This window comes from Podarcis cretensis, assembly GCF_951804945.1.
Source record: "Podarcis cretensis genome assembly, chromosome: 9".
NCBI classification, from domain to species: domain Eukaryota; kingdom Metazoa; phylum Chordata; class Lepidosauria; order Squamata; family Lacertidae; genus Podarcis; species Podarcis cretensis.
This window is the reverse complement of record NC_137178.1, coordinates 6,027,196-6,053,149: the sequence shown is the minus strand read 5'-3', so window position 1 is coordinate 6,053,149 and position 25,954 is coordinate 6,027,196. Positions and strand designations below refer to the sequence as shown.

General features: G+C 47.8%; 1 protein-coding gene across 4 annotated transcripts; it reads right to left on the bottom strand.

Moving 5' to 3' along the window:
- Positions 1 to 15,026: 15,026 nt before the first annotated feature.
- Positions 15,027 to 24,921, bottom strand: LOC307224335 (uncharacterized protein). Of its 4 annotated transcripts, none has more exons than XM_079991158.1 (4): positions 24,823 to 24,921; positions 22,492 to 22,816; positions 17,928 to 18,092; positions 15,027 to 15,686 (listed from the first exon to the last, which is right to left on the bottom strand). In XM_079991158.1, the coding sequence occupies exons 1-4, from the start codon at positions 24,844 to 24,846 to the stop codon at positions 15,484 to 15,486; spliced, it is 717 nt and encodes a 238-aa protein (XP_079847284.1). In that variant the 5' UTR covers positions 24,847 to 24,921; the 3' UTR covers positions 15,027 to 15,483. The 4 variants fall into 4 exon arrangements, with proteins under 4 accessions (XP_079847284.1, XP_079847285.1, XP_079847287.1 ...); XM_079991159.1 differs by lacking the exon at positions 24,823 to 24,921 and adding an exon at positions 24,515 to 24,731; XM_079991161.1 differs by lacking the exon at positions 24,823 to 24,921 and adding an exon at positions 24,148 to 24,477.
- Positions 24,922 to 25,954: the final 1,033 nt, after the last annotated feature.

Sequence of the window (25,954 nt, the reverse complement as noted above, 5' to 3'; positions counted from 1 at the left end):
CCTCTGTGTGTGGATGGGAGGGAGAGAGAGAGAGAGAAATGTGAGTGTGTGAGAGATTGTCAGTGTGAGAGATGGATTTGAATGCAAACCTTCCTGATTTGCATTTCCTGAAACAGCGGATGAGCAAAAAACGCAGCTCTTTCCAAATCCACACTTTTCCAGATTACGAAATGCCAGGTAAATGTGTGCAAAAAATGCACATCTTGCAGGAATGTGTGCATCAAGTTGCATGTGTTATTGAAAAGGCATTGTAACACAGGAAAACATTTGCAAAAAATGTGTGTGTTCAGGCAAATTGCATAGAAAATACGCGTTGAAGGAGAAATGAGCCCTAAAATGCTGGTGAGTTTTGGTGAGACCTTTTTTTATAAAATAAAATGTGCAATGCGATGCAGAGCCGACTCTTACTGGAAATATTTTCCTTAATGGGATTGTGCAAAGGAAGGCAAAGACTCCAGCAAAGGTAAATGATTATATAATTATTGGCTTGTTTGACTATTTTATTATCCCCAAGGATATGTCAATACTTCCTCAAAACATTTACCCTGAAAACAAACAAACAAAGTGATTCAATAACCAAATTTAGGTTGGAAAAAATATGGAGATTGATCTGTGATTGTAGCAAGAAAGAACAGAACTGGACAGCATTGTCTGTCTTGACTTCTGAGTAATTCCTGCTTTTACTCTCAAAGGCGCCATCCATTTCCCCTGCAAAAAGTGTTTTGCCCAGTTTTGACTCAGAACTGTGTGCACCTCAGCTATCAAACAGTTGGGGAACACTGATGCAGAGAACGAACGAAAACAGAAATCCAAAATCCGTGGGTAATCATACCAAACGTTCCCGTTAGAAAAGGCCACGCTGACACCCAAGTGCGGCTTGCGGCTGCTAGCCTGAATGAGCCCCCGGCACCCCCACCCCAATGGCACAATCAAATAATTTCTATCAAAGGCGCCTTTAACATATTATCTTTAAATAGCACCCACACTGAACTAGGTTATAATTACTGACAGCTTCTAATTCTGGGAAGCTGTTTCAACTCCCTGCAAATCTCTGCGTTGTTATTATGAGAATAATCTTTTATTACTCAGTCCCCATAGCTTCATCTCTGATTTCCTTAACTTGAAAGAGAAGGAGAAACAATTCCGTTCCATTATCGCGGCGGGATCCCGGTTCCTTATCAGCAAATAACAAAATTTGCTATGAACTGGCTGGAATAGTCGTCGGCGGATGAGAAGCCTTGCACCTGAGCGTTCGTTCTCTTTAATGGAAGCGGTTACGGTTCCTCGTCTGACCCGGCCATCTTTGAAAGTGAGGCCCATTTAGTTGGCAGCTGATACAGATAATAATAATAATAATAATAATAATAATAATAATAATAATTTTTATTTATATCCCGCCCTCCCCAGCCGAAGCCGGGCTCAGGGCGGCTAACAACAATAAAACCGTACAACAGTACAACAAAACACTCTAAAATCATTCATTATAAAATTAATTCAAAACAAACCACTGGCAACCATTGGGCCAGAGCTCCGCGAAGATTGCCGAGGGAGGGAGTCAGGCTGTGCCCTGGCCAAAGGCCAGGTGGAACAGCTCTGTCTTGCAGGCCCTGCGGAAAGATGTCAAGTCCCACAGGGCCCTAGTCTCTTGTGACAGAGTGTTCCACCGGATCGGAGCCACAGCCGAAAAAGCCCTGGCTTTTTGAGGCCAGCCTAACTTCTCTGTGGCCTGGGACCTTCAAGATGTTTTTATTTGAAGACCGTAAGTTTCTCTGTGGGACATACCAGGAGAGGCGGTCCCGTAGGTACGAGGGTCCTAGGCCGTATAGGGCTTTGAAGGTTAAAACCAGCACCTTAAACCTGATCCTGTACTCCACTGGGAGCCAGTGCAGCTGGTATAGCACTGGGTGAATGTGATCCTGCAGCAAGGACCCCGTAAGGAGTCTCGCCGCAGCATTCTGCACCCGCTGGAGTTTCTGGGTCAGTCTCAAGGGCAGCCCCACGTAGAGCGAGTTACAATAATCCAGTCTGGAGGTGACCGTCGTGTGGATCACAGTGGCTGGGTCAGGGCAAGAGAGGTAAGGAGCCAACTGCTTAGCTTGGCGGAGATGGAAAAATGCCGCCTTTGTTATAGCTGCAATCTGCGCCTCCATGGAAAGGGAGGTGTCGAAGATTACACCGAAACTCAAGGTGTAATATCAAGGTAATATCGTTGTGGGCTTTGCGGAGGGGTCAGTCTGGATGATGCCCCGAGCCCCCTTCCGTTTCTTGGGCCATGGGGAGTTACAAGTTTGAGCCTCCTGCATCTTAGCATCTGGCTGCTATTTCAGCTCCTAACTTATTTAGAGCTGAGTGTCCATTGGATCTGACGCTCGCCAGATGTTCATTTCATCATATAAGGAGATTCTTGGCCCCAGGAGAAATCACATGATGACACGTCCCGGGACTAATATGCATCTGATGGAGACCAAAGATCATGGCAGATTAGAAGCAGGCTGTTTGCAGCGAGCTGTTTGCGGCCGCACGTTCTGTGTTTGCGGGGGGTGGGGAGAAAATGTGCTCACACCAGAGAGGCACCTTAGACAACTCACTCTTTCTCCCCCAAAGCTATCTCACAGGGTTGGTGTGAGCATAAAATTACTTTTCAAAGGTCTGGTGTTTGACTCATAAAGTCTTACTGTGCTGGGCCCTGGGGTAACCTGTGAAAGGCAGTCCAGGACTGGTCCAGAATCCAAAGGTTCTGCTGGAAGCCAGTCCGACAGAGCCAAGGCAGGACACGAGGCAGGAAACCAGGCAAGGACAGGTACAGGATCTCAGGCAGCATCTAGCATACGGCAACGTTGCTCCCGCAACCTGGGGTGGGGTCCGACAGCCTTTTATCTTTGTTGGGGTAACGGCTGGTCCTGATCCCCCAGTGACTCACCTCCCTGTTTCGCCCAAAGGCGAGCCCGCCTCCTGCGAGTACTCAGATCTCTCCTTCTCTCAGACCTTAGTCTTCAGCTCGGGAGATGTCAGTGGGTTACTAGACCCAGAGGCCGCCTCAGCCTCCCCTGACCCAACCGGTAGTGGAGCAGCTGTAAGTGATGGCCCAGCTGAAGGCAACGAGGTAATCCCCGCATCTGGAGCCAGGGCAGGCTCAGGCCCCTGACGCGGCCCAGCTGGTGTTTGTTGCAGGGACACCTGTGCAGACTGGGACTCTTCAGGATCAGGCCTCAGACTTGGTTCAGCTGCTGCCTGAAGCAAAGGATCCGGTGCAGACTGCGTCTCCTCTGGTTTCAAGTCCGAGCCCAAATCCCAGGCCATCACACTTACATTGCTCTGGCCCTCCATACCTTAAGGACCTTCTCTCCCCATACAAACTGACCTTGGCCTTGAACTCGTCAGCTGAGGACTTTCTCCATGTCCCCCATCACAGAGAGGTTTGAGGGTGGCAGCATGAGAACGGGCCTTTTCGGTGGTGGCTCCCCGACTGCGGAATGCTCTCCGCAGAGAGGCTTGCCTGGCACTATCCTTACATGTCTTTAGGTACCAGTCACGCCTGTCCTCCCGTCAGATTTCAAAGAAATACACAACCATCTGACTTTTAGAAGACATCCGAAGGCAGCCCTGTTCAGGAGGGAAGTTTTAAATGGTTGATATCGTATTGGGTTTTTTGTTTTTGTTTAATTTTTTAACATCTTTATTGAAAGTTCAAAAAGTGCATAATTATATGTGCACCAAAACATGGTGAGATACAAACAAAAAATGAGAAAAAGAGAAAGAGAAACAGAACCTGTCCAGAATGGAAAACAAAGTAGGGAGGGGAAACCCAAAACTGTATATGTAAAGAGAAATGTAAAGTATTGCACTTGGGCAAAAAAAATGAGAGGCACAAATACAAGATGGGTGACACCTGGCTTGAGAGCAGTACATGTGAAAAGGATCTAGGAGTCTTGGTTGACCACAAACTTGACATGAGCCAACAGTGTGACGCGGCAGCTAAAAAAGCCAATGCAATTCTGGGCTGCATCAATAGGAGTATAGCATCTAGATCAAGGGAAGTCATAGTGCCACTGTATTCTGCTCTGGTCAGACCTCACCTGAAGTACTGTGTCCAGTTCTGGGCACCACAGTTCAAGAAGGACACTGACAAACTGGAACGTGTCCAGAGGAGGGCAACCAAAATGGTCAAAGGCCTGGAAACGATGCCTTATGAGGAACGGCTAAGGGAGCTGGGCATGTTTAGCCTGGAGAAGGGGAGGTTAAGGGGTGATATGATAGCCATGTTCAAATATATAAAAGGATGTCACATAGAGGAGGGAGAAAGGTTGTTTTCTGCTGCTCCAGACAGTGGCGTAGCGTGGGTTATCAGCACCCGGGGCAAGGCAAGTAATTTGCACCCCCTAACCCATGGATTTGCGCCCCCTAACCCGTGGATTTCCCTAACCCCCAGATGTTGCGCCTGGTGCGGCCGCCCCCCCCTGCACCCCCCACGCTCCGCCACTGGCTCCAGAGAAGCGGACACGGAGCAATGGCTCCAAACTACAAGAAAGAAGATTCCACCTAAACATTAGGAAGAACTTCCTGACAGTAAGAGCTGTTTGACAGTGGAATTTGCTGCCAAGGAGTGTGGTGGAGTCTCCTTCTTTGGAGGTCTTTAAGCAGAGGCTTGACAACCATATGTCAGGAGTGCTCTGATGGTGTTTCCTGCTTGGCAGGGGGTTGGACTCGATGGCCCTTGTGGTCTCTTCCAACTCTATGATTCTATGATTCTATGATTCTATATTTTACAAGGTTGTTATTTTACTTCACCAGATCTTAACATATTGCAGTATTTGTAAGAATGGATTCCAAATATCATTGAATTTGTCCATGGCAAGTCTGCGTTGATATGCAAGTTGCTCATATGTTGCGAATTTGTAGAAGTCTTCAATCCAGTTGTAGAAGGGATGTTGTATTGTGTTTTAATTTGTTGAAAGCCGCCCAGGGTAGCTGGGGGAACCCAGTCAAATGGGCAGCATATACATTATTATTATTATTATTATTATTATTATTATTATTATTATTATTATTATTCCTCTTTACCCAGTCCTTTGACCATTAAATAATCTGTGGCCTGTTAAATGTGAAAGGACTGTTATTATTAATTTGGGGGTGGTTGTTTTAATTTGAGAGAAGTACAAATTTTGATATCTGTGTTTGCATATTAACTTGAGAAATGTGAATTAGATAGTTTCTGATTAAAATACAAACAAAATCTAATAGAAAGATCTCAGCTGCATCCTTAAGTACCTGCAGTGAAATTATCTCTTTGGTAGCAAAGAGTCTTGCCTCAGAGTTGCTGCTATGAGCCAGTCATGGAAGACGACACTAGACTGCTTACCTGATAGTTTGGGGCTGAATTCTCACATTATGCTAACCCACAGTTTAGCAGCACAAACCATGGTGTCCTGGTTTCACATGTCTCAAATAGTGTCAGAGATCAAATTGTTGAAATCAAATACCCTAAGATTTCAGCCGCATCTGTCAAATGCTCAGTGAATACAGTGGTACCTCGGGTTACATACGCTTCAGGTTACATATGCTTCAGGTTACAGACTCCGCTAACCCAGAAAAAGTGCTTCAGGTTAAGAACTTTGCTTCAGGATGAGAACAGAAATAGTGCTCCAGCGGCGCGGCGGCAGCAGGAGGCCCCATTAGCTAAAGTGGTTATTCAGGTTAAGAACAGTTTCAGGTTAAGAACAGACCTCTGGAACAAATTAAGTACTTAACCCGAGGTACCACTGTATTCAACAAGTATTTGAAGATTTGGATAATACATGGATAATACGTGAGATCGAAACTCACAGAGGGGAATTTCTGGGGAGCAAATTCACTGCAGCTCGAGCGATAAATAAGGGGACACCAGCAATTACAGGGCATCCTTCGAAAATGGCAATTTAATCAGCTGACGTTAACGAGGCATCCAATGCTGATATGATCTCGGTGTTGTTGACCCATTCAGAGCTAGGCTTGATGGTGATTTGTGGCGACAATGTTCCTGTTGCAAAGAACACTGGCTCTAATCTTCTCGACTCTCTGGCTGGTCCCAGGGCCGGAGCTAGGAAAACAGAGGGGTCAACGGGGCAGATAGTTGCTGAGATAGTGGACAAACAGGCCCCTTCACTCGCTACATTACTGTAGTAAAGAGCCAGTGAACCAAAGGAGTGTTTCTGCCACTTTGCAATCTTCACCAGAGGAATTTTCCATCCTGTGACTCTAACACTTCCCATGAGAGTTAAGGACAGACCAGAGGTCCCAGGTTCATTGGTGTCTGGTCCAAAAGTAGAAATCGGGACACAAAGTTGTTGAGCTTTTTTGCCAAGGTTGTTGAGCTTTTTGGGGGAGGGGGTAGTCGAGTAGGGATGATCCTTAGTCTAGGGTTACCAGACATCCCTGGTTCCCGGGGGCAGTCCCCGGATTCGCAAATCTGTCCCCAGACAAATTCCGTCCCCAGAATGTCCCCAGATTTGCAAATCTGTCCCCAGAAAACGTGGCAGCGGCAGCCTCAGCAGCCCGGAGCCAGCTTGTTAGCGCAGTTAGCTTTGGCTGGCTTCAGGAGCTGCTTGCTGCCGTGGCGCCCGCCATTTTTCCTTGCCGGAAGTCGCCGTATGATGTGTCTTGTGCGCAATACATCATATGGGGACTTCTGGTGAGGAAAAATGGCGGGCGCCACGGCAGCCAGCAGCTACTCAATCACAGAGTTAAATACCATCTATAAAGACAACTCTGAGTCTCATACTCTGCTCTGCTGACTGAGCTATCCCTCAGGTGGCCATATATTGAGTCTCAGCATTGCCTCCACTGACTGGCAGCAGCTCTCCTGAGGTCTTTCAGCAGGGAGTCTCTCCCAGCCTTCCCTGAATATGTTGAGGTGGTTGAACCTGGAGCCTTCTGTATGCAAGGCACATGCCCTACTGCTGAGCTGCGACCCTGCCCCAAAGGCACAACTGCAATGGAATGCAGAAGGAGCCAGGTTTCAAGGCTTTCAGGCCCCCTCTTGTGCAGCAACTGCCGTGCAAGAAAAAGGGGGTGGTCCATAATACAGTGGTAAAAGGTAAAGGGACCCCTGAACATTAGGTCCCGTCATGGACAACTCTGGGGTTGCGGCGCTCATCTTGCTTTACTGGCCGTGGGAGCCGGCATACAGCTTTCGGGTCATGTAGCCAGCATGACTAAGCCGCTTCTGGCAAACCAGAGCAGCGCACAGAAACGCCGTTTACCTTCCCGCCAGAGTGGTACCTATTTATCTACTTGCCCTTTGACATGCTTTCGAACTGCTAGCTTGGCAGGAGCAGGGACCGAGCAACAGGAGCTCACCCCGTCGCAGGGATTTGAACCGCCGACCTTTTGATCGGCAAGTCCTAGGCTCTGTAGTTTAACTCTGTAGTTTAACCCAGTGGTACCTGGGTTAAGTACTTAATTTATTCCGGAGGTCCATTCTTAACCTGAAACTGTTCTTAACCTGAAGCACCACTTTAGCTAATAGGGCCTTCCATTGCCGCCGTGTCGCCGGAGCACAATTTCTGTTCTCATCCTGAAGCAAAGTTCTTATCCCGAGGTAATATTTCTGGGTTAGCGGGGTCTGTAATCTGAAGCGTATGTAACCTGAAGCGTATGTAACCCGAGGTACCACTGTACCACAAAGAGCCCTTGACCTAAATAATAGCATTTATTGACACATGGGGTACCTTTGGTGTGTGCATACACAGAGAAACGTTATTCTGATTTCCCCAGCAGTTCCAGATGTGTCACAGTTGCATCTGCTAAATTGGGTTGCATAACCACTTTTTTTCAAAAGAGAAAGTACTCTAACGCACACTGCTGGTCTTTTTAGCTCTCTTATCTGGTGAGTGAAAACGGAAAACATGTGGTTTCTTTCCTTAGAAAACGGCCCTTGGCGATACCAGGGAACTCCAAACCTGTCTTTGCCAAGTGTGAGAAGCTGGGGGTGAGGGGGGCAGTCGAAATTTGAACCCAAAGGAGATAAGAGGGTAATGCATCTCTGTTGTGAATCCACAACTTCCAGTGCCGGGTGATGATTCAAACCCTGGTCTCCCAGCTCCTAGTCCGACACTCTAACCACTACACCACGCTGCCTCTCAAAATTAAAAAGCCAACCAATGTGGGAATCCACTGCATCTGCATGCTGTGAATGAAAGAAGGACTCTGGTTTGCAGGAAGGGCAGGCATCAGCTTGATGCCAGAGTTCACCTGGCTTATACTGGACTCCCCGGTCAAATTTTGACCTATAAAGCCTTAAACGGCTCAGGACCGCAATACCTCAAGGACCGCCTCTCTCCATATGAACCTACCCAGACCCTGAGATCATCTTCTGAGGCTCTCCTTCGTGTGCCCCCTCAATTAGAGGGCTGGGGGCTGGCAATACAAGAACAGGGCCTTCTCTACAGTGGCTCCCCATCTGTGGAATGCTCTCCCCAGGGAAGTTCGCCAGGCGCCTTCATTATACACCTTTAGGCACCAGGCAAAAATATCCAGACCTTTGGATGATTTGATTGACTTCCTATGCCCTTTTAAAATGTGGGGTTTTGTTTTGGAGGAGGTGTTATTGGGTTATCATTTTTATTTTGATCAGTGCTTTTTTCGGGGGGGGGGTACCCCTAAACATCTTGTGAATCTTTGTACTTTTGTCCATTTACAGTATTTATTTTTATTTACTTCTTTCCCCCGATTTGAACTATAAAATGGTGATTTTCTTGAGTCAAAATGAGAGTACCCCTAAACATATTTTTTTTTGGGGGGGAGCACTGATTTTGATTATGTATTTTGCAGTTTTATACTGTATTTTGATTTTATTCTGTGAACCGCTGAGACCTTTGGGTAAAGGGCGGTATATAAATTCTATTATTATTATTATTATTATTATTAATAATAATAATAATGAATTCATTTCATTAGTTGCCATGAAGGGGCCCACTTTGCTCCTGACCCTACGCAGACGGCTACAATGGCTTAGGCGGGTGGTCTATGGCATTCTGAGCCAAATGCCTAGAAAAAGCTAATTAAATTATGCCGACAGCCTCGGTATGCTTTATTCCGCCACGGCTTCCTGCGGCAGGCCGGCAATTCAACACTCTGCAACTGCCTCACGGCGCTTTTGTGCTTTGTTTACCCTCTCAGGTCGCCGTTGCCGCGCCAAATGACAGGGTTGCTCCGACTCTGGGGTCCCTGAAATCTGTATAATCAAGCCTCTGAGCCGCAGGTCTCTTTACATGTGGGTCAGGGCCGGGGGTGCCAATAAGCAGAGAAAGGGTCCTTGTCGCCGGCTGCTATGGTCATCTCTGTTATGCGCCTCGGCACATCTGTGGCATGCGGAGAAAATGACACAGAGAGAAATTTACGCCGCAGGGTTTGAAATGTGCATATACCCAAGCGGGGTGGGTAACCTTGGGCCAGTGGGCCAAATACGGGGCTAATAATAATAATAATAATAATAATAATAATTTATTATTTGTACCCCGCCCATCTGGCTGGGTCTCCCCAGCCACTCTGGGAGGCTTCCAACAAAAATTAAAAATACATTAAAATGTCACACATTAAAAACTTCCCTGAACAAGGGCTGCCTTCAGATGTCCTCTAAATGACAAGTAGTTGTTTATCTCTTTGACATCTGGTGGGAGGGCGTTCCACAGGGCGGGTGCCACCACCGAGAAGGCCCTCTGCCTGGTTCCCTGTAGCTTTGCTTCTCGCAGTGAGGGAACCGCCAGAAGGCCCTCAGCGCTGGACCTCAGCGTCCGGGCAGAATGATGGGGGTGGAGACGTTCCTTCAGGTATACCCAAGCCACACCCCCTCTTCTCAGGCCACACCCCCGGCCAGACCATGCCGTTCAACGCAGCGAACGAGGAGTGCCGGCTTGGCTGAGGATGCCAACCTTCAGAGAGAGAAACATCCTCTGCAAATTAGGACACCCTGACACCTTGCTTTCCCCAGAGAGGTGGGCCTGACCCTGCTCCCATTCTTGCGCTCCCCAGCTGCCCAAGGTGCCAGCGGCCTTCCTCCCTGCCTTAGACTCGGGAACGCCCAGCAAAGCCACTTCCACCTCTGTGATTCTGTAGCGCCGAGTTGTGACTTTGCTGCTCCGCATTCCCATTCAGGCGAACGAGCTGCCGAACATCAAAGATGAGAGAGGGAAGACAGATTGCCATAGCAACCCTCTCCTTCAGTGACTTGATGATGGGATTGCCTTACATCACCGGCTTGGCTGAGGCAGGTCAAGCAAAGGTGCCACCTTATTTTGCCAAGGGGCCTGTATTTTTTAGAGGCGACCGCCCACCCTCGCCCGGCAGCCTGAAGCTGCACAATAAAACCCAGATATAAATAATAAGATGCTCCGTTCCCTGATATTCCTCCTGCCGCCGCTTGCCACAAGTTTTGCAAATGCTTTTTAAAAAAGGAGATTCAGGAGAGAGAGAGGGGGGGGGGGGGACACACACAGAGAATTTGTACAGGATTGTTGCAATTGCATATTAATTTTTTCATCCGGTGCTGCTTTAGATACGATCTGCTTGTATACCAACCTTGCAATCACTGCCAGTTTGCAAATAATAATATATATATATATATATATATATATATATATATATATATATAATTTATATCCCACCCTCCCCAGCCGAAGCCAGGCTCAGGGCGGCTAACAACAGTAAAATAATACAACATTCTAAAATCATTTCATTATAAAATTAATTCAAATCAAATTGATGGCAACCATGAGGAAAGCTCAGATTCTGCATTCGAAGAGGAAAAGGGTTTAAAAGGGTCTTTAGCCAAATGCCTTGCGGCGGGTCGCCTCTTAAGATAGTGTCCGCCCCCCAGCCCAAACATTGGCTAACCCTGTGGCAGTTAGGAGTTGGCTACTGGTCACCGTTTTAATTTCCCCGCAATGCTTTTAATCTACAGCATTGAAGTTGTGAAAGACTCCCAGGAGAATTGCCACCTATTCTCTGTGTCTTTAATTGCCCTTTTGCAGGCAGAAATCCAATGGGTGCCGTTCCTCTTTGCAGACAATGGGTTAGTACATGTCAAACTACTAATTTAAACTCAGCTAATCATATGCAGATCAACGGGTTAAATCTGCAAAGAATGAAAACAGATCAAAAGCTGCCTAATATAATAATAATTTTATAATGAAATGATTTTAGAATGTTTTATCATTTTACTGTTGTTAGCCGCTCTGAACCTGGCTTCGGCTGGGGAGGGCGGGATATAAATAAAATTTATTATTATTGTTGTTGTTGTTGTTATTATTATTATTATTAATTGAACCATCCGCTCATCTAGTTCAGCGCAGTCTAAACTGACAGGCAGGAATCCTAGCATATCACTTAACAGTGTAACATTACAAAATAAGAATACAGGTCTCTGCCCCTAAGAGCTTCCAGTCTAAATGGTGGCAATGGGAAAGATGACAGAGAGGAAGGGAGGCAATCCGATTATCAAAGTATTATGTCCTTGGAAGATGCAACTATTAATGGCTGTTTGCTTTTAAATCTCAGTGGAACCTCCACATTACAGGGAAGTATACCTCTGAATATTACACTAAATGTAATGGTCCATTTAGCTTAGTAGGGGTCACACTGAGTGGATTTTAGACAGGCATCTGTCCCAGTCCTACCTGGGACAGTGAGGCTGTGGCTCCAGAAAGGCAATCTTGAGGGATCCCCATTCCACCTTGCCGCCCGGCCAGCACTTGCTTGCTCCTCTCGAAGGGGCGACCCCAGCATGGCCCAACCCAACACTCCTCTCCATGGGCATCGGGGGCATGGGGTTTGCCCACCAAGGGCTGCGTCGGCCGGCTGGTCTCCCTCCTGCGCTGGCGGGTGGGCAGGCAGCACAGCATGGCCCCGCTTGGCTCCAGGGGCAAGGGCTGGGCTGGCATGGCGGGCTCTGTGCCCTGTGCCTGCCTAGCGTGTGCCCTGGGCACCAGCAACCCATGCTATGTTGCTGAGTTCCAGTAGAGACATATACAGCGTCCTTCCCCACTCCCCAAGAAATCTCACAATATTGCAACTGCCCCACAGGCATGTCTAAATCTGCTTTTGTTCTTCTTCTTATTATTTTTTGCTAATGGCATTCGTACAGCTGATTGAGAAGACTGAGATTATCCTACATGCAGTAATAATCATCTGCAGAGGAGTTTGCTTGATTAGTGCGGATGCACAGTGGAACGAACGGGGTGGGTTGAAATAAAAGTTGGGGAGTGAGTTACGCATAATCCTGGCACCCAGTTTTTGGAGTCTGCACCCGCAGCCGCTCGGCTTAGCTCCTGTTATCGTCAGCTGGAGCATTTCTTGGACATCTCGTCTTTCCACTTTCCTCTTTTTTTCTTTCATTGCTCCATTGTTTGGGGGGTTGGGCTCGTTCCCGCTGCGCACAATGACTCTATTCATACAAATCGTTGGCTCGGTGAAAGAAATAAATAAATGAAATTCAAAAGTGAATGATTAACCTCGAATGGAGGCAAAGAGCCCTGGGAACCTGCGGGCAGAAATGGGATCCAGAGCCTGAGGTGTCCAGCGCATGACTTTGGTGGTGGGGAAATTAAGGGAGGACTAGGTAATGAAACTTTCACTAAGCGGCGCGACTGTGGGCAAGCCAACCTGCTCTTTGAATTGCAGCAGCGGAGTTTCGAGTAACCTTGCTGTTGCCCTCCAGAGTTCCTCTGCCATGCTTGTGCACGGTTGCTATAGAGACGTGTCACGCAGAAATCCGAGAGACACTGCTGCCATCCCCTGGGCAAGGCACAGATTGTCCCATTTTTGGACCTCGACAGTACAGACCCACTCCAGACAAGTTGTTTATTCAGGGTTCCTCCTGTGTTGATTGCACAAGGCTTATGAGGGGGCTAGACAGCGCCTGGCCTTTACAAAGCATTTGTTCTGCTTTGTTTACGGGGCAGTCATACAGCAATGAGCATCCGTCCTGATTTATTTGCACAAAGCTATTTCGGTGCGGTGGTTAAGGGACACGGGTGGCGCTGTGGGTTAAACCACAGAGCCTAGGACTTGCCGATCAGAAGGTCGGCGGTTCGAATCTCCACGACGGGGTGAGCTCCCATTGCTCGGTCCCTGATCCTGCCAACCTAGCAGTTCGAAAGCATGTCAGAGTGCAAGTAGATAAATAGGTACCGCTCTGGTGGGAAGGTAAACGGCGTTTCCGTGCGCTGCTCTGGTTTCGCCAGAAGCGGCTTAGTCATGCTGGCCACATGACCCAGAAGCTGTACGCCGGCTCCCTCGGTCAATAAAGTGAGATGAGCGCCACAACCCCAGAGTCGGCCACGACTGGACCTAATGGTCAGGGGTCCCTTTACCTTTTTATTTCGGTGGTTAGACTGCAGGCCGCTCTTGATATATTTTTTCTACAAAAATATTACGAAAATATTTTTACTCCGCCTTTTCCTCCCAGAAACTCAAGGTGGTGCTGTTCTCCCCCTTCCCCATTTTATCCTCACGACAAGCCTGCGAGGTAGGTTAGGCTGTGAAAACATGACTCTCGACTTGCTGACTTGCACCAAAAAGACTCAAATTTGTCTATGGTACAAGGAGTCAGCGCAAAGCCCATCCCACCAAATATTATGGCACATTCTCCAGCTGCAGTTTTCAGTAGTTTTATAAAGAGCTGGAAATTGAGGGCTGAATAACAGGACTTGTATATAAACTTAAGCATTGCCCAGCGCTGTTTCTTAATGAAGGAAAGGCAGATTCGGGAGAGGGGCAGAGAATCAGAAATAAATTTCCCGTCTGCAGGAATGCAGTTCAAATGAAAGCTAAATGCAGATTTTTGGACCATGGTGGTGCAGGAGGCAAGCAGCTGGGGTGGAAGTGAGGGCAGCAAACCAGAGAATCTGTAGACATAGAATGGGTTGTTACTCCCCCTGCTTCTTCACTCCAAATTCCTTCTCACCTCCTGAAACTGCCTTTTTAATGGCATCAGGGCTGTATGCCTGATGTATGCTGATGAGATGAATAGCTAGCTGCTTTCACTTCCAGCAGATTTTCCTTGCTCTAAGGCTGCCTTGGGGTGCCTTTGTTCCCTCCTCCCCACCCGATGTTGCAAACATCATGCTAACCTGATGTGGACCATGAAACAAGGTGACATTGCAACAACGGAAGACTTGACTCCTGCCCACTTCTGAAATCTTAGGAGATGACGCTGACATCATCTTGAAAGAAAAGAGATGACTCCTACAGTCCTAAGCCGTGCAAATGTATTTTCAGGGCCACTAGTGGGTTAAAGCCTCAGCGCCTAGGGCTTGCCGATCGAAAGGTCGGCGGTTCGAATCCCTGCGGCGGGGTGCGCTCCCGCTGCTCGGTCCCAGCGCCTGCCAACCTAGCAGTTCGAAAGCACCTCCGGGTGCAAGTAGATAAATAGGGACCGCTTACCAGCGGGAAGGTAAACGGCGTTTCCGTGTGCGGCTCTGGCTCGCCAGAGCAGCGATGTCCCGCTGGCCACGTGACCCGGAAGTGTCTCCGGACAGCGCTGGCCCCTGGCCTCTTAAGTGAGATGGGCGCACAACCCCAGAGTCTGTCAAGACTGGCCCGTACGGGCAGGGGTACCTTTACCTTTACCTTTAGCTCTTTAGCAAACAATTCCTGCCCTGTTGTTGCCTCTCCTCCTTTCGATCCTCCTCATTGCTGCTTAAGAAGTGGTACCCAATGTTGTGTACTGAAGTTCTCACCCTGGGCCAGCAGGGGGATACTGTAAATAGTTTTCACTCAGGTCCACATACGCAAATAAGTGACGTTCAGTGATTGGATAGTTACAGAAAGTTGTTACTGTTGCTTTGTAGTGGAGCTCTATATAAGCAGCTTGGCTGAACCCTTCAGCTCAGTTCTGTTCTGGCCTGCGAATAAACAAGAGCTGTTTGAAGAATCGCTGTGTCGGCTGATATGTTCACCCACAACTTAACACCCAAACTTCTGCTGGTTCCTGGAGAGAGGATACATAAACCTGGAACTGGTGGTTTTGGAACAGAACACCAAACAAGATGTTGTTTCTTGCCTAGGTTTATCTGCCAACCTTTATTGAAAAGCAGTGTGATTTGGTTGGTGGTCACAACAATGGGCAGACTTGCATGCAATCTTCTCACCTTCATAAACAACAGCTAGGAACAAGAGCTGAGCATCTCTTGCTCCTCCCCTCCTGCTCTGGCAGGTTTTCTTTAAACCAGAATTCCCCACTACACACAACTCTGGTTGACAGCCATCGCTTAATATCCTAGCTAGTACACTAACAGCAAACCAGAGTTCCCTTTCTGGAACTTAAACAAACCAGGACTTTCCACATGAGGGTAGGGGGTGAATTCATAGTTTTCACCTTTGTTTCAGGCTTCACAAACCATGGTTTCTGAACCAGGGAGTGCTGCATCCAAACCAGACCATTGGCAGGGTGTTTAGACAGTGCAGAGGGTTGTGGGCTTCTCTCCACCGTTTTCGGCTGCGCTGACGCTATTCTTGTCTGCTGAGCTTCATCGCCAGAAAGCTTAGCGTGCTAGCTAAGCTCGCGAAAGCAAGGGACACCAGGGCGATATAAAAACTCTCTCCTAGGTAACTGAGCAACTCGGCGTTCATCAGATCATCCCTGTAGATCCGTTCGTTAACCGTCACAAAACACCAGCAACAGATTCCAATGAGGATTACAAGGAAGATGCCTGCAGGGGAAGGGAAAAGAAAGGCCATTAGAAAGGTCTCATTAGAGTCCAATTCTTCCTGTTTGTGTCATAGAGATGGAACAGGTAGGCAGGGCAGCTATGAGCTTATCTGTTGACAGCTGTTGGTTATGGGAAGCCATGCACAGTGCTTAAATTTCATCTGTCTGTCTGTCTGTCTGTCTGTCTGTCTGTCTGTCTATTATGTACTGAGTTGAATAGGATCCAAAATGCAGCAGTCTGATTGGTCCTAGAACAATAAGACCCAGATTGCAGCAGTCTGATTGGTCCACAGGAGCCACCCAATCCAGCTCCAGGTGGAAGTGAATCCGCAACCTAATTGGCCTACAGGAGAATCCCGGAATTAGCCAGTCATGTGGGGCCCATTATGTAAATAATGTATATAAAGCAGACATTCCGGGGGAACTCCTATTCCTCCTCACCACTATGAGCAGAATAAAGAGCATGAAATCCACTCTCGACTCCGTGTATATTTCACTATCTATCCTGAGCCCTGCAGGAACAAGCCAGTGGCCCATCTTGGGTGATGCACAAGACTATTTAAAACAACACGTAAAATCTAAATGTCAGTTAAAAGCCATTCAACCAATAAAACAGTTCAGCAACAATAAAAAGAAAACAGATTCCACCTAGAGTGTTGCACCCAAATGCCTGCATGAAAATGGGTATATTATTGCCTTCTGTTATCGAGGGGGATTGCCTTATCTCCAGAGGTGTGAGTTCCACAACCAGGGAACCACCATGGAGAAGGCTCTAGCCCCCATCACTGCAAGAAGTTGCCTTATACAGAGTCAGACCATTGGTCCATTTTTAAATTATTTTTTTAAAGAAGAGTTTGGATTTGATATCCCGCTTTATCACTACCTGAAGGAGTCTCAAAGCGGCTAACATTCTCCTTTCCCTTCCTGCCCCACAACAAACACTCTGTGAGGTGAGTGGGGCTCAGAGACTTCAGAGAAGTGTGACTGGCCCAAGGTCACCCAGCAGCTGCATGTGGAGGAGCAGGGAATTGAACCCGGTTTACCAGATTACGAGACTACTGCTCTTAACCACTACACCACACTGGCTCTCACCATTGGTCCATTTGATGCAGTGTTGTCAACACTGACTGGCAGCAGCTCTCCAGCATTTCAGGTAAGGGTTGTTCCCAGTCCTACCTAGAGATGCCAGGGAAGGAACTGGGAGCCACCGTGTGGAAGACAGACCCTTTACAGCGGAGCTACAGCCTTTCCCCAAAGGTTCGGCCCAGCTTGGGATTATTGATACCCTGAGCCAGCAAAGTTATTGACATAAATGTGAGGCAGACTCGCTCCATGGCATTTAGGGTGTGAGAAAATTAATGCAGACAAATACAACAGCATTCTTATCCCCATTGCCTATTGGCAATCTATGCTTAGTTGAATTTGTCTGCATTAAATCCCCCACAATCCCCTTCTCACCATGGACTCAGCTATACAGCTGCAAATAAAACATTTTAAGTGTGTTCTAAGTACAATATGCAATGTGACACTAGATGGCGATGACAAAACTTATGGAAAACTCACTGTATTTTTAAAAACGCTTAAAAAAAAAGCATTTTCAGAACGGTTTTTATATGTGTGTAGATTCCACCAGTATGGCATGCAAAGTTTTATTAAACTACTCTCAGTCACACTGTAACCTCAAAGGGCCCAATTGGAGAGATATGAGTGGGTCAGGTATAAATCAAATTTAAAATCTACTCTGCCTTCTCTTTGTGGATAAATGTGCACGGCACACCCAGAAAATTTATACCCATTACTTTTGTTCTCTCACTGACACCTAGATTTTGACTGTGGGCTCTTTGGGAATTTTCTGTGTCTTGTGCCTTATTCACTGGCGCATCTTCCACAACAACCATGAAAACTATCAAGACCTGCAACAACACACTGCTGTGTGGGGTGTTCCTGTCCAGGGTTCAAGCCAGCCATGCCCTCTCCCAGATTTCCCCATTGCATTCCTCCACCTCGGTTTTCCATTCCCCACAACAGTCACTTATTGTTCTGTGAGCCACAGAACACGTCGAGTCGGGACAAAGCACACAAGGGCCACTCTCTTCTGTGAGCCAGCTATGCATGCAAACCGAAGATTTCCCTTGCTCAATTTTTTTTAATACCAATGCAATTATGGGTTGAGTTGAAACTGTCCCTTATCAGTGTTAGATGCAAAAGAACTGGCAAGTCTACGTAGAAACTGGCAAATTACCTGACAAAATGTGCAGCGAAGTAGCAACGGCTGTTCTATGCTTGCCTAGGATCTCAATTTCCATGAAATCCAGGAGAAAAGCCGCAAAGCCCAAGAAAATGCCCACGAAACAAATGCTGATAAACCACGGCACGAAAGCAGTGTTGGGAAAGAAATGAACTTTCGCTGTCGGAATAGAAAGGAGAGGGAAATTCATATGGCAAACTGTAAAGGTAAAGGTACCCCTGACAGTTAGGTCCAGTCATGGACGACTCTGGGGTTGCACGCTCACCTCGCTCTATAGGCCGAGGGAGCCGGCGTTTGTCCACAGACAGTTTTTCCGGGTCATATGGCCAGTATGACTAAGCCGCTTCTGGCGAACCAGAGCAGTGCACGGAAACGCCGTTTATCTTCCCGCCGGAGTGGTACCTATTAATCTACTTGCACTTTGACGTGCTTTCGAACTGCTAGGTTGGCAGGAGCAGGGACCGAAAAACAGGAGCTCACCCCGTCGTGGGGATTCAAACCGCCAACCTTCTGATCGGCAAGCCCTAGGCTCTGTAAACCACAACGCATCTGCTCAAAAAACAGAATCAATTTGTACCCATTTTTTCACCGAAACTGCCAAGGCCTCCCCCCCTCCCCCCCAAAATCCTGGGAAGTGTAGTTTGGTGAGCTTATTGAGGAACACAGGAAGTTGCCTGTACAGAGTCAGATCATTAGACTACCAAACTGCCCAGGCTGAGAGGCAGTAGCTTTCCAAGGTTTCATTCAGGCCCGACAAAAGCCTTTCCTAACTTTAACTGGAGATGCTGGGGGCAGAACCCACACCCTTCTGCATGCAAATCGGATGCTCTGCTACATGCTATGGCCATCTCTCTGTTAAACTAGTTTAGATGGCTAGTTTAGATGTATTCAAGTCTCCAGGGCCAGATGAACTGCATCCAAGAGTATTAAAAGAACTGGCAGATGTGATCTCAGAACCACTGGCAGTCATATTTGAGAATTCCTGGAGAACAGGCGAAGTCCCGGCAGACTGGAGGAGAGCAAATGTTGTCCCTATTTTCAAAAAGGGGCAAAGAGAGGACCCAAATAATTACCGCCCAGTCAGTCTGACATCAATACCAGGGAAGATTCTGGAGCAGATCATTAAGCAAACAGTCTGTGAGCACCTAGAAAGGAATGCTGTGATCACCAATAGTCAGCATGGATTTCTGAAAAATAAGTCATGTCAGACTAACCTGATCTCGTTTTTTGACAGAATTACAACCCTGGTAGATGAAGGGAACACAGTGGATGTAGCCTACCTTGATTTCAGCAAGGCATTTGACAAGGTGCCCCATTATATTCTTGTAAAGAAGCTGGTAAAATGCAGTCTTGACTATGCTACCACTCAGTGGATTTGTAACTGGCTGACTGACCGAACCCAAAGGGTGCTCATCAATGGTTCCTCTTCATCCTGGAGAAGAGTGACTAGTGGGGTGCCACAGGGTTCTGTCTTGGGCCCGGTCTTATTCAACATCTTTATCAACGACTTGGATGATGGACTCAAGGGCATCCTGATCAAATTTGCAGATGACACCAAACTGGGAGGGGTGGCTAACACCCCAGAGGACAGGATCACACTTCAAAATGACCTTGACAGATTAGAGAACTGGGCCAAAACAAACAAGATGAATTTTAACAGGGAGAAATGTAAAGTATTGCACTTGGGCAAAAAAAATGAGAAGCACAAATACAAGATGGGTGACACCTGGCTTGAGAGCAGTACATGTGAAAAGGATCTAGGAGTCTTGGTTGACCACAAACTTGACATGAGCCAACAGTGTGACGCGGCAGCTAAAAAAGCCAATGCAATTCTGGGCTGCATCAATAGGAGTATAGCATCTAGATCAAGGGAAGTCATAGTGCCACTGTATTCTGCTCTGGTCAGACCTCACCTGGAGTACTGTGTCCAGTTCTGGGCACCACAGTTCAAGAAGGACACTGACAAACTGGAACGTGTCCAGAGGAGGGCAACCAAAATGGTCAAAGGCCTGGAAATGATGCCTTATGAGGAACGGCTAAGGGAGCTGGGCATGTTTAGAAGAGGAGGTTAAGGGGTGATATGATAGCCATGTTCAAATATATAAAAGGATGTCACATAGAGGAGGGAGAAAGGTTGTTTTCTGCTGCTCCAGAGAAGCGGACACGGAGCAATGGACCCAAACTACAAGAAAGAAGATTCCACCTAAACATTAGGAAGAACTTCCCGACAGTAAGAGCTGTTCGACAGTGGAATTTGCTGCCAAGGAGTGTGGTGGAGTCTCCTTCTTTGGAGGTCTTTAAGCAAAGGCTTGACAACCATATGTCAGGAGTGCTCTGATGGTGTTTCCAGCTTGGCAGGGGGTTGGACTCGATGGCCCTTGTGGTCTCTTCCAACTCTATGATTCTATGATTCTATGAAACTATGGAACTCACTGCTACAGGAGGCAGTGGTGAACACCAAGGTAAAGGTAAAGGGACCCCTGACCATTAGGTCCAGTCGTGACCGACTCTGGGGTTGCAACGCTCATCTCGCTTTTCTGGCCGAGGGAGCCGTGTACAGCTTCCGGGTCATGTGGCCAGCATGACTAAGCCAGAGCAGCGCACGGAAACACCGTTTACCTTCCCACCGGTGTGGTACCTATTTATCTACTTGCACTTTTACGTGTTGTTGAACTGCTAGGTGGGCAGGAGCAGGGACCGAGCAACGGGAGCTCACCCTGTTGCGGGGATTCGAACCGCCAACCTTCTGATCGGCAAGTCCTAGGCTCTGTGGTTTAACCCACAGCGCCACCCGCGTCCCGAACACCAACCTAGAAGGCTTTAAAAGAGGACTGTGACAAATTCACGGACAAGAGGGCTGTTGATGGCTCCTAGCCAGGATGGCTCTTCTCTGCCTCCACAGTCAAGACAGCAATGCTTTTGAATACTACCGGTTGCTGGAAACTACAGCAAGGGGAAGTGCTCCTGTGCTTAGGTCCTGCTTGCCAGTTTGGCACAGGTATCTGGTTGGCTACATCTTGTGAGAACAGGATGCTGGATCCACCTAACCCCAAGGCTGTCTGTTCTGACTGGCAGCAGAGCTACTAACCCAGCTTGTGGTACCCATAGCGCTTTTATCTAGAGATGCTCTGGCTTGTTAAACAGGAACCTGATACTTTAGAACATATTTTCTTTTCTTGTGATTTTGGCATTTATGCCAGAAGAAAATGATTAGAGGCCTTACAACTCAATAGGCAGATTTCTATGCTACCAACGGTTCAGGACCTGCTTTTGGACAGGAATGATCAAATTACTTTAATAGTGGCTGAATTTTTTAGTGCTGTCCACGTAGAAAGACTAAAGAAAATTAGTGGTTCTTAACTCATCGGGGATTTGGTAGTGCTGTATTGTATTATTTATGCAAATTGATCTTCTCTGGAGTCAAAGATATGACTGGGAGAAACCTTGTTATGTTGAGTTCGTATTTTGCACCATTTGTATACTGGGTGTCTGTTTGATAATGTGTGGTTTGCTATGCCTAATAAAGGATCTTGATTAATAATTGTTAAACCTTGCCAGTCTGTCTACCAAGTCCTGAAGCAAGACTTTGGAACTCCCTCCCTAAAGAAGTCAAACTGGCCCCCTCCTTGTTGTTCATTTGCTAGCAGGTGAAGATATCTTGGTTCAACAGGCTTTTGGGAATGGATTGCTTTTAATGAAAAGGGTGGTGCTGTGCTGTTTTAATTATACCAATGTTTAATTGATTTTCAGTTGTTTTCCCTCTGTGTTTTTAGCTGCTCTTACAGTGGAACCTCGGGTTGCGGACGTAATCGTGACAGAGGCACGTCCGCAACCTGCAGTGTTCGTAACCTGTAGCGCCACATCTGCGCACGCACGTGACGTGATTTAGGGCTTCCAGAAGTAACCCTTTCCGGTACTTCTGGGTTTCCTGTGGCCCACAACCTGAAAACGCGTAAACTGAAGTGTCTGTAACCCGAGGTACCACTGTATTTTTATCTGTAAACGGCCTTCACTGTCAGTGGAAAAGACGGAGGAATAATAATAATAATAATAATAATAATAATAATAACAACAACAATTTTCTGAAAATGACTGAGAGAGAGTCCGTGCCTTGGCGTCTGCTCAGCAAACGGCTCAGCCTGTTTTGTGAAAGTAGCAAGTCCAGGGTCTTCAGGGAGTAGAACTTTGTATTCACTATTCACTCAGCGCCGTAACGATAATTTACGACAACCATGGACAAAAATACAAGGCTTCAGCAAAACAAACCGAGCTTTTGCAAAAGCTTTTTGAAAAGCAAGTGATTTAAATATACTTTTAGAGGGGTGGGGTGGGGTTGAACTCCCAATTTTAAAATAGTTTGAACAGCGAACCACAAGAGCAAATGAAAGCAACGTAAATATACCCACCTACACCTAGCTGATAACACCAAGGTTTCAGGTTTGATCTCTATATGGGATAGAGGGGGTTGGACTAGATTTGGGTCCCCTTGGTGCAGAATCCCCACCCACCCTGAAACGGCGCAGGAACAGGGGCTGTTTGGGGGAGAAAGCCCTCTTACGAATGTCTGTGCCGTCGGGTTGCTGTGTCTCGTACACTTCCATCACGTCGGGCACCCCGAAATTGTACGTCACCCACCGCTTCGGCTGCCTGGTGTACGGATATTGAACCACGGCCACCCACTTGAGCAGGGAAACGGCCACGCAGAGGCTGCCCAGGCTCAGACACTGCATCAGAGCGGCCAGCAGGCAGTAGATGGTGGACAGAGACAAGCCGTCAAGCTGTTCGTGGATGGAGCGGGCCCGCACGCCTTTCGACGCCAGCAGGACGCTCAGCACCTCTGCAGACTGGATCGATTCTTGCTGCGACTTGCACACGTGGGCCTCCTGCAAAGACAAAGGGTGGGGCCCGTTCCATACATGCCACAGACGCTCGGGTTGGGGTTTCTGCACTGCAGGGGGTTGGACTAGAGGACCTCCAGGGGTCCCTTCCAACTCTGTGGTTCTCTGTGTCCTGCCCACTGTGGCTCTCAATGCACCCAGGAAGCTATTTTTCACAATTGCTGCAGGCCTCCTTCCTGTGGAAAACCTGAAGCTGTTGTCGGCCCCATGTACATATCTCGAAAGTATCCCAGAAAAACATTTCTCCGACGCAAATAGGTAAAGGTAAAGGTACCCCTGCCCGTACGGGCCAGTCTTGACAGACTCTGGGGTTGTGCGCCCATCTCACTTAAGAGGCCAGGGGCCAGCGCTGTCCGGAGACACTTCCGGGTCACGTGGCCAGCGTGACATCGCTGCTCTGGCCAGAGCCAGAGCCGCACATGGAAACGCCGTTTACCTTCCCGCTGGTAAGCGGTCCCTATTTATCTACTTGCACCCGGAGGTGCTTTCGAACTGCTAGGTTGGCAGGCGCTGGGACCGAGCAGCGGGAGCGCACCCCGCCGCAGGGATTCGAACCGCCGACCTTTCGATCGGCAAGTCCTAGGCGCTGAGGCTTTAACCCACAGCGCCACCTGCGTCACCGACGCAAATAGGGATCTCCTATTCCTCCTCCTCCATCATCATCATCATCATTTTATTATTTAGACCCCGCCCATCTGACTGGGTTGGCCCAGCCACTCTGGATGGCCTCCGACATACATAAAACATAATTAAACGTTTTTTTAAAACTTCCCTATACAGGACTGCCTTCAGATGTTTTCTGAAGGTTGCCTAGTTACTGATCTCCTTGGCTCAGGGGGTCGGATAACTCTAGACCCATGGTTCCCAACGTGGGCCATATTAAGGGGGGGGGGCAATTCGAGAACGAGTTATTAACAGTTAATGGCCTTTTAGGCTTCCTCCATGTGAATAGGAGTTCACTATTTGAACAATAAGAATTATATGTCACAGGGGGTGGTGGATGGCACCAGGATTTGAGAGATGCTTAGGTGGGGCATGGCAAAAATAAAATAAAAAAGGTTGGGAACCACTGCTCTAGACCCTACAAAATAATAATAAAAATAATAATAATCAATTATTTGTACCCTGTGGCTTCCAACAGAGATTAAAAATAGGGACATCCTAAGGGAAGGTGGAACATTCCAGGCTCAAAAAATTTACGGCTTCTGTAAATCTGGGATTGTCTCTGGAAAATAGGGATACTTGGGAGGGATATCCCATTTTTTAATCACGAGAGAATGGCCGCCATATAGGTTGTGGCTCCTGTGCCTGCGAACCTTGGGGAAGGGCGCCATCTTGTTCTCCGCCTCAGGCTGCAAAATGTCTTGGGAAGGCCCTGTGAGAAGCCCATGCTACCTAGGGCCTCAATCCGAGGCCCAACCTCTCACTTATGGCATGGATTCTGGATTCTGGCCTCATGGCTTGGCCCAGCCTTCGGAAAGGCCTTTGCTTTGCCGCATACACGGACGCCCAAGGCGCAAGTCCTTCGCCTGCGCACAAACAACGCCGGCTCCTCAGGCCTGTTCCTCAGGCCCAGCCCCAACTGTTGCTCGGCAACTGTTATGCGCCCAAGGGAGGTTGCGCTCTCCAGCCCCAACCGCAACCTCCCCACGGTCGCCTTGCGCCCTGCGCATGGCGGCTCACCGGGACTTCGTTCTGTAGCGACATGGCTGCGTGTTTCCCTCCAGTCCCATGTGGCTGTGCGCAGACCAGCGCGCGTGGAAGCGACAGCAGGCCAGAGAACCTCTGTGGCAAAACAATGGAAGGGCAACTGTTCTGTTGCCACAACTGCCGGCGCATCGATCACGTCAGCGCCAGGGATGGGGAACCCTAGGCCCGCCACATGGCCGAACTGTGGGAACATGCTCCCTCAAGAGGCAGAGATGGGCGCCAGCTTGGATAACTTTATGATCACTGCTCTATAGCAATTGTTGTTATACAATTCCATTCACCATATAGATGAGTTTATGAAGCATTTCTGTATCCTTCTGCTGTGCAGAAGAATTCCACGAAACAGTGGGTATATCCTGAGGTTGAATCCTGACAAGACAGAAGTTTTGGGGGGACAGGGGGCGGGCAGGTGTGGGGGACTCCCTGGTCCTGAATGGGGTTACTGTGCCCCTGAAGGACCAGGTGCGCAGCCTGGGAGTCATTTTGGACTCACAGGTGTCCATGGAGGCACAGGTTAATTCTGTGTCCAGAGCAGCTGTCTACCAGCTCCATCTGGTACGCAGGATGAGACCCCACCTGCCCGGAGACTGTCTTGCCAGAGTGGTGCATGCTCTAGTTATCTCCTGCTTGGACTACTGCAATGTGCTCTACGTGGGGCTACCTTTGAAGGTGACCCGGAAACTACAACTAATCCAGAATGCGGCAGCTAGACTGGTGACTGGGGGCAGCTGCTGAGACCATATAACACCGGTCCTGAAAGACCTACACTGGCTCCCAGTATGTTTCCGAGCACAATTTAAAGTGTTGATGCTGATCTTTAAAGCCCTAAACGGCCTCGGCCCAGTATATCTGAAGGAGCGTCTCCATCCCCATCGTTCTGCCCAGACACTGAGGTCCAGCTCCGAGGGCCTTCTGGCGGTTCCCTCCCTGCGAGAAGTGAGGTTACAGGGAACCAGGCAGAGGGCCTTCTCAGTGGTGGCACCCGCCCTGTGGAACGCCCTCCCACCAGATGTCAAAGAGAACAACTACCAGACTTTTAGACGACATCTGAAGGCAGCCCTGTTTAGGGAAACTTTTAATGTTTAATAGGTTATTGTATTTTAGTGTTCTGTTGTTGTTTTTTTTAAAATATTTATTAAATTTTTAACAAGAGTTACAAAACAGTAAACGAAAAACACACACAAAAAAAGAAATACAAAAACCAAAGTTTAATGTACAAAGAAAAAATAAAAATCCCTTTCTAATATCTTATCACTCATTAACTTATTTTCATGACTTCCTCACACCTCCCTTTTTTGTATTCCATTTAAAAATTTGTTCAGCAAATCCATACCCTCTTAATTTACCCTTAATTGTTTATCCTCACATATTATAATTTCATATTTTCATCTCATATCAATCCAATCTTGCATA

What these genes read in the sequence shown, in the direction of transcription:
- LOC307224335 (XM_079991159.1), bottom strand. Translation starts at nt 24,670, where the DNA reads ATGCGCCGGCAGTTGTGGCAACAGAACAGTTGCCCTTCCATTGTTTTG. An exon ending in ACCCGACGGCACAGACATTC is followed by an intron (nt 18,093 to 22,491) that starts GTAAGAGGGCTT and finishes CTATTCCGACAG; the next exon opens with CGAAAGTTCATTTCTTTCCC. An exon ending in TTCGCTGCACATTTTGTCAG is followed by an intron (nt 15,687 to 17,927) that starts GTAATTTGCCAG and finishes CTTCCCCTGCAG; the next exon opens with GCATCTTCCTTGTAATCCTC.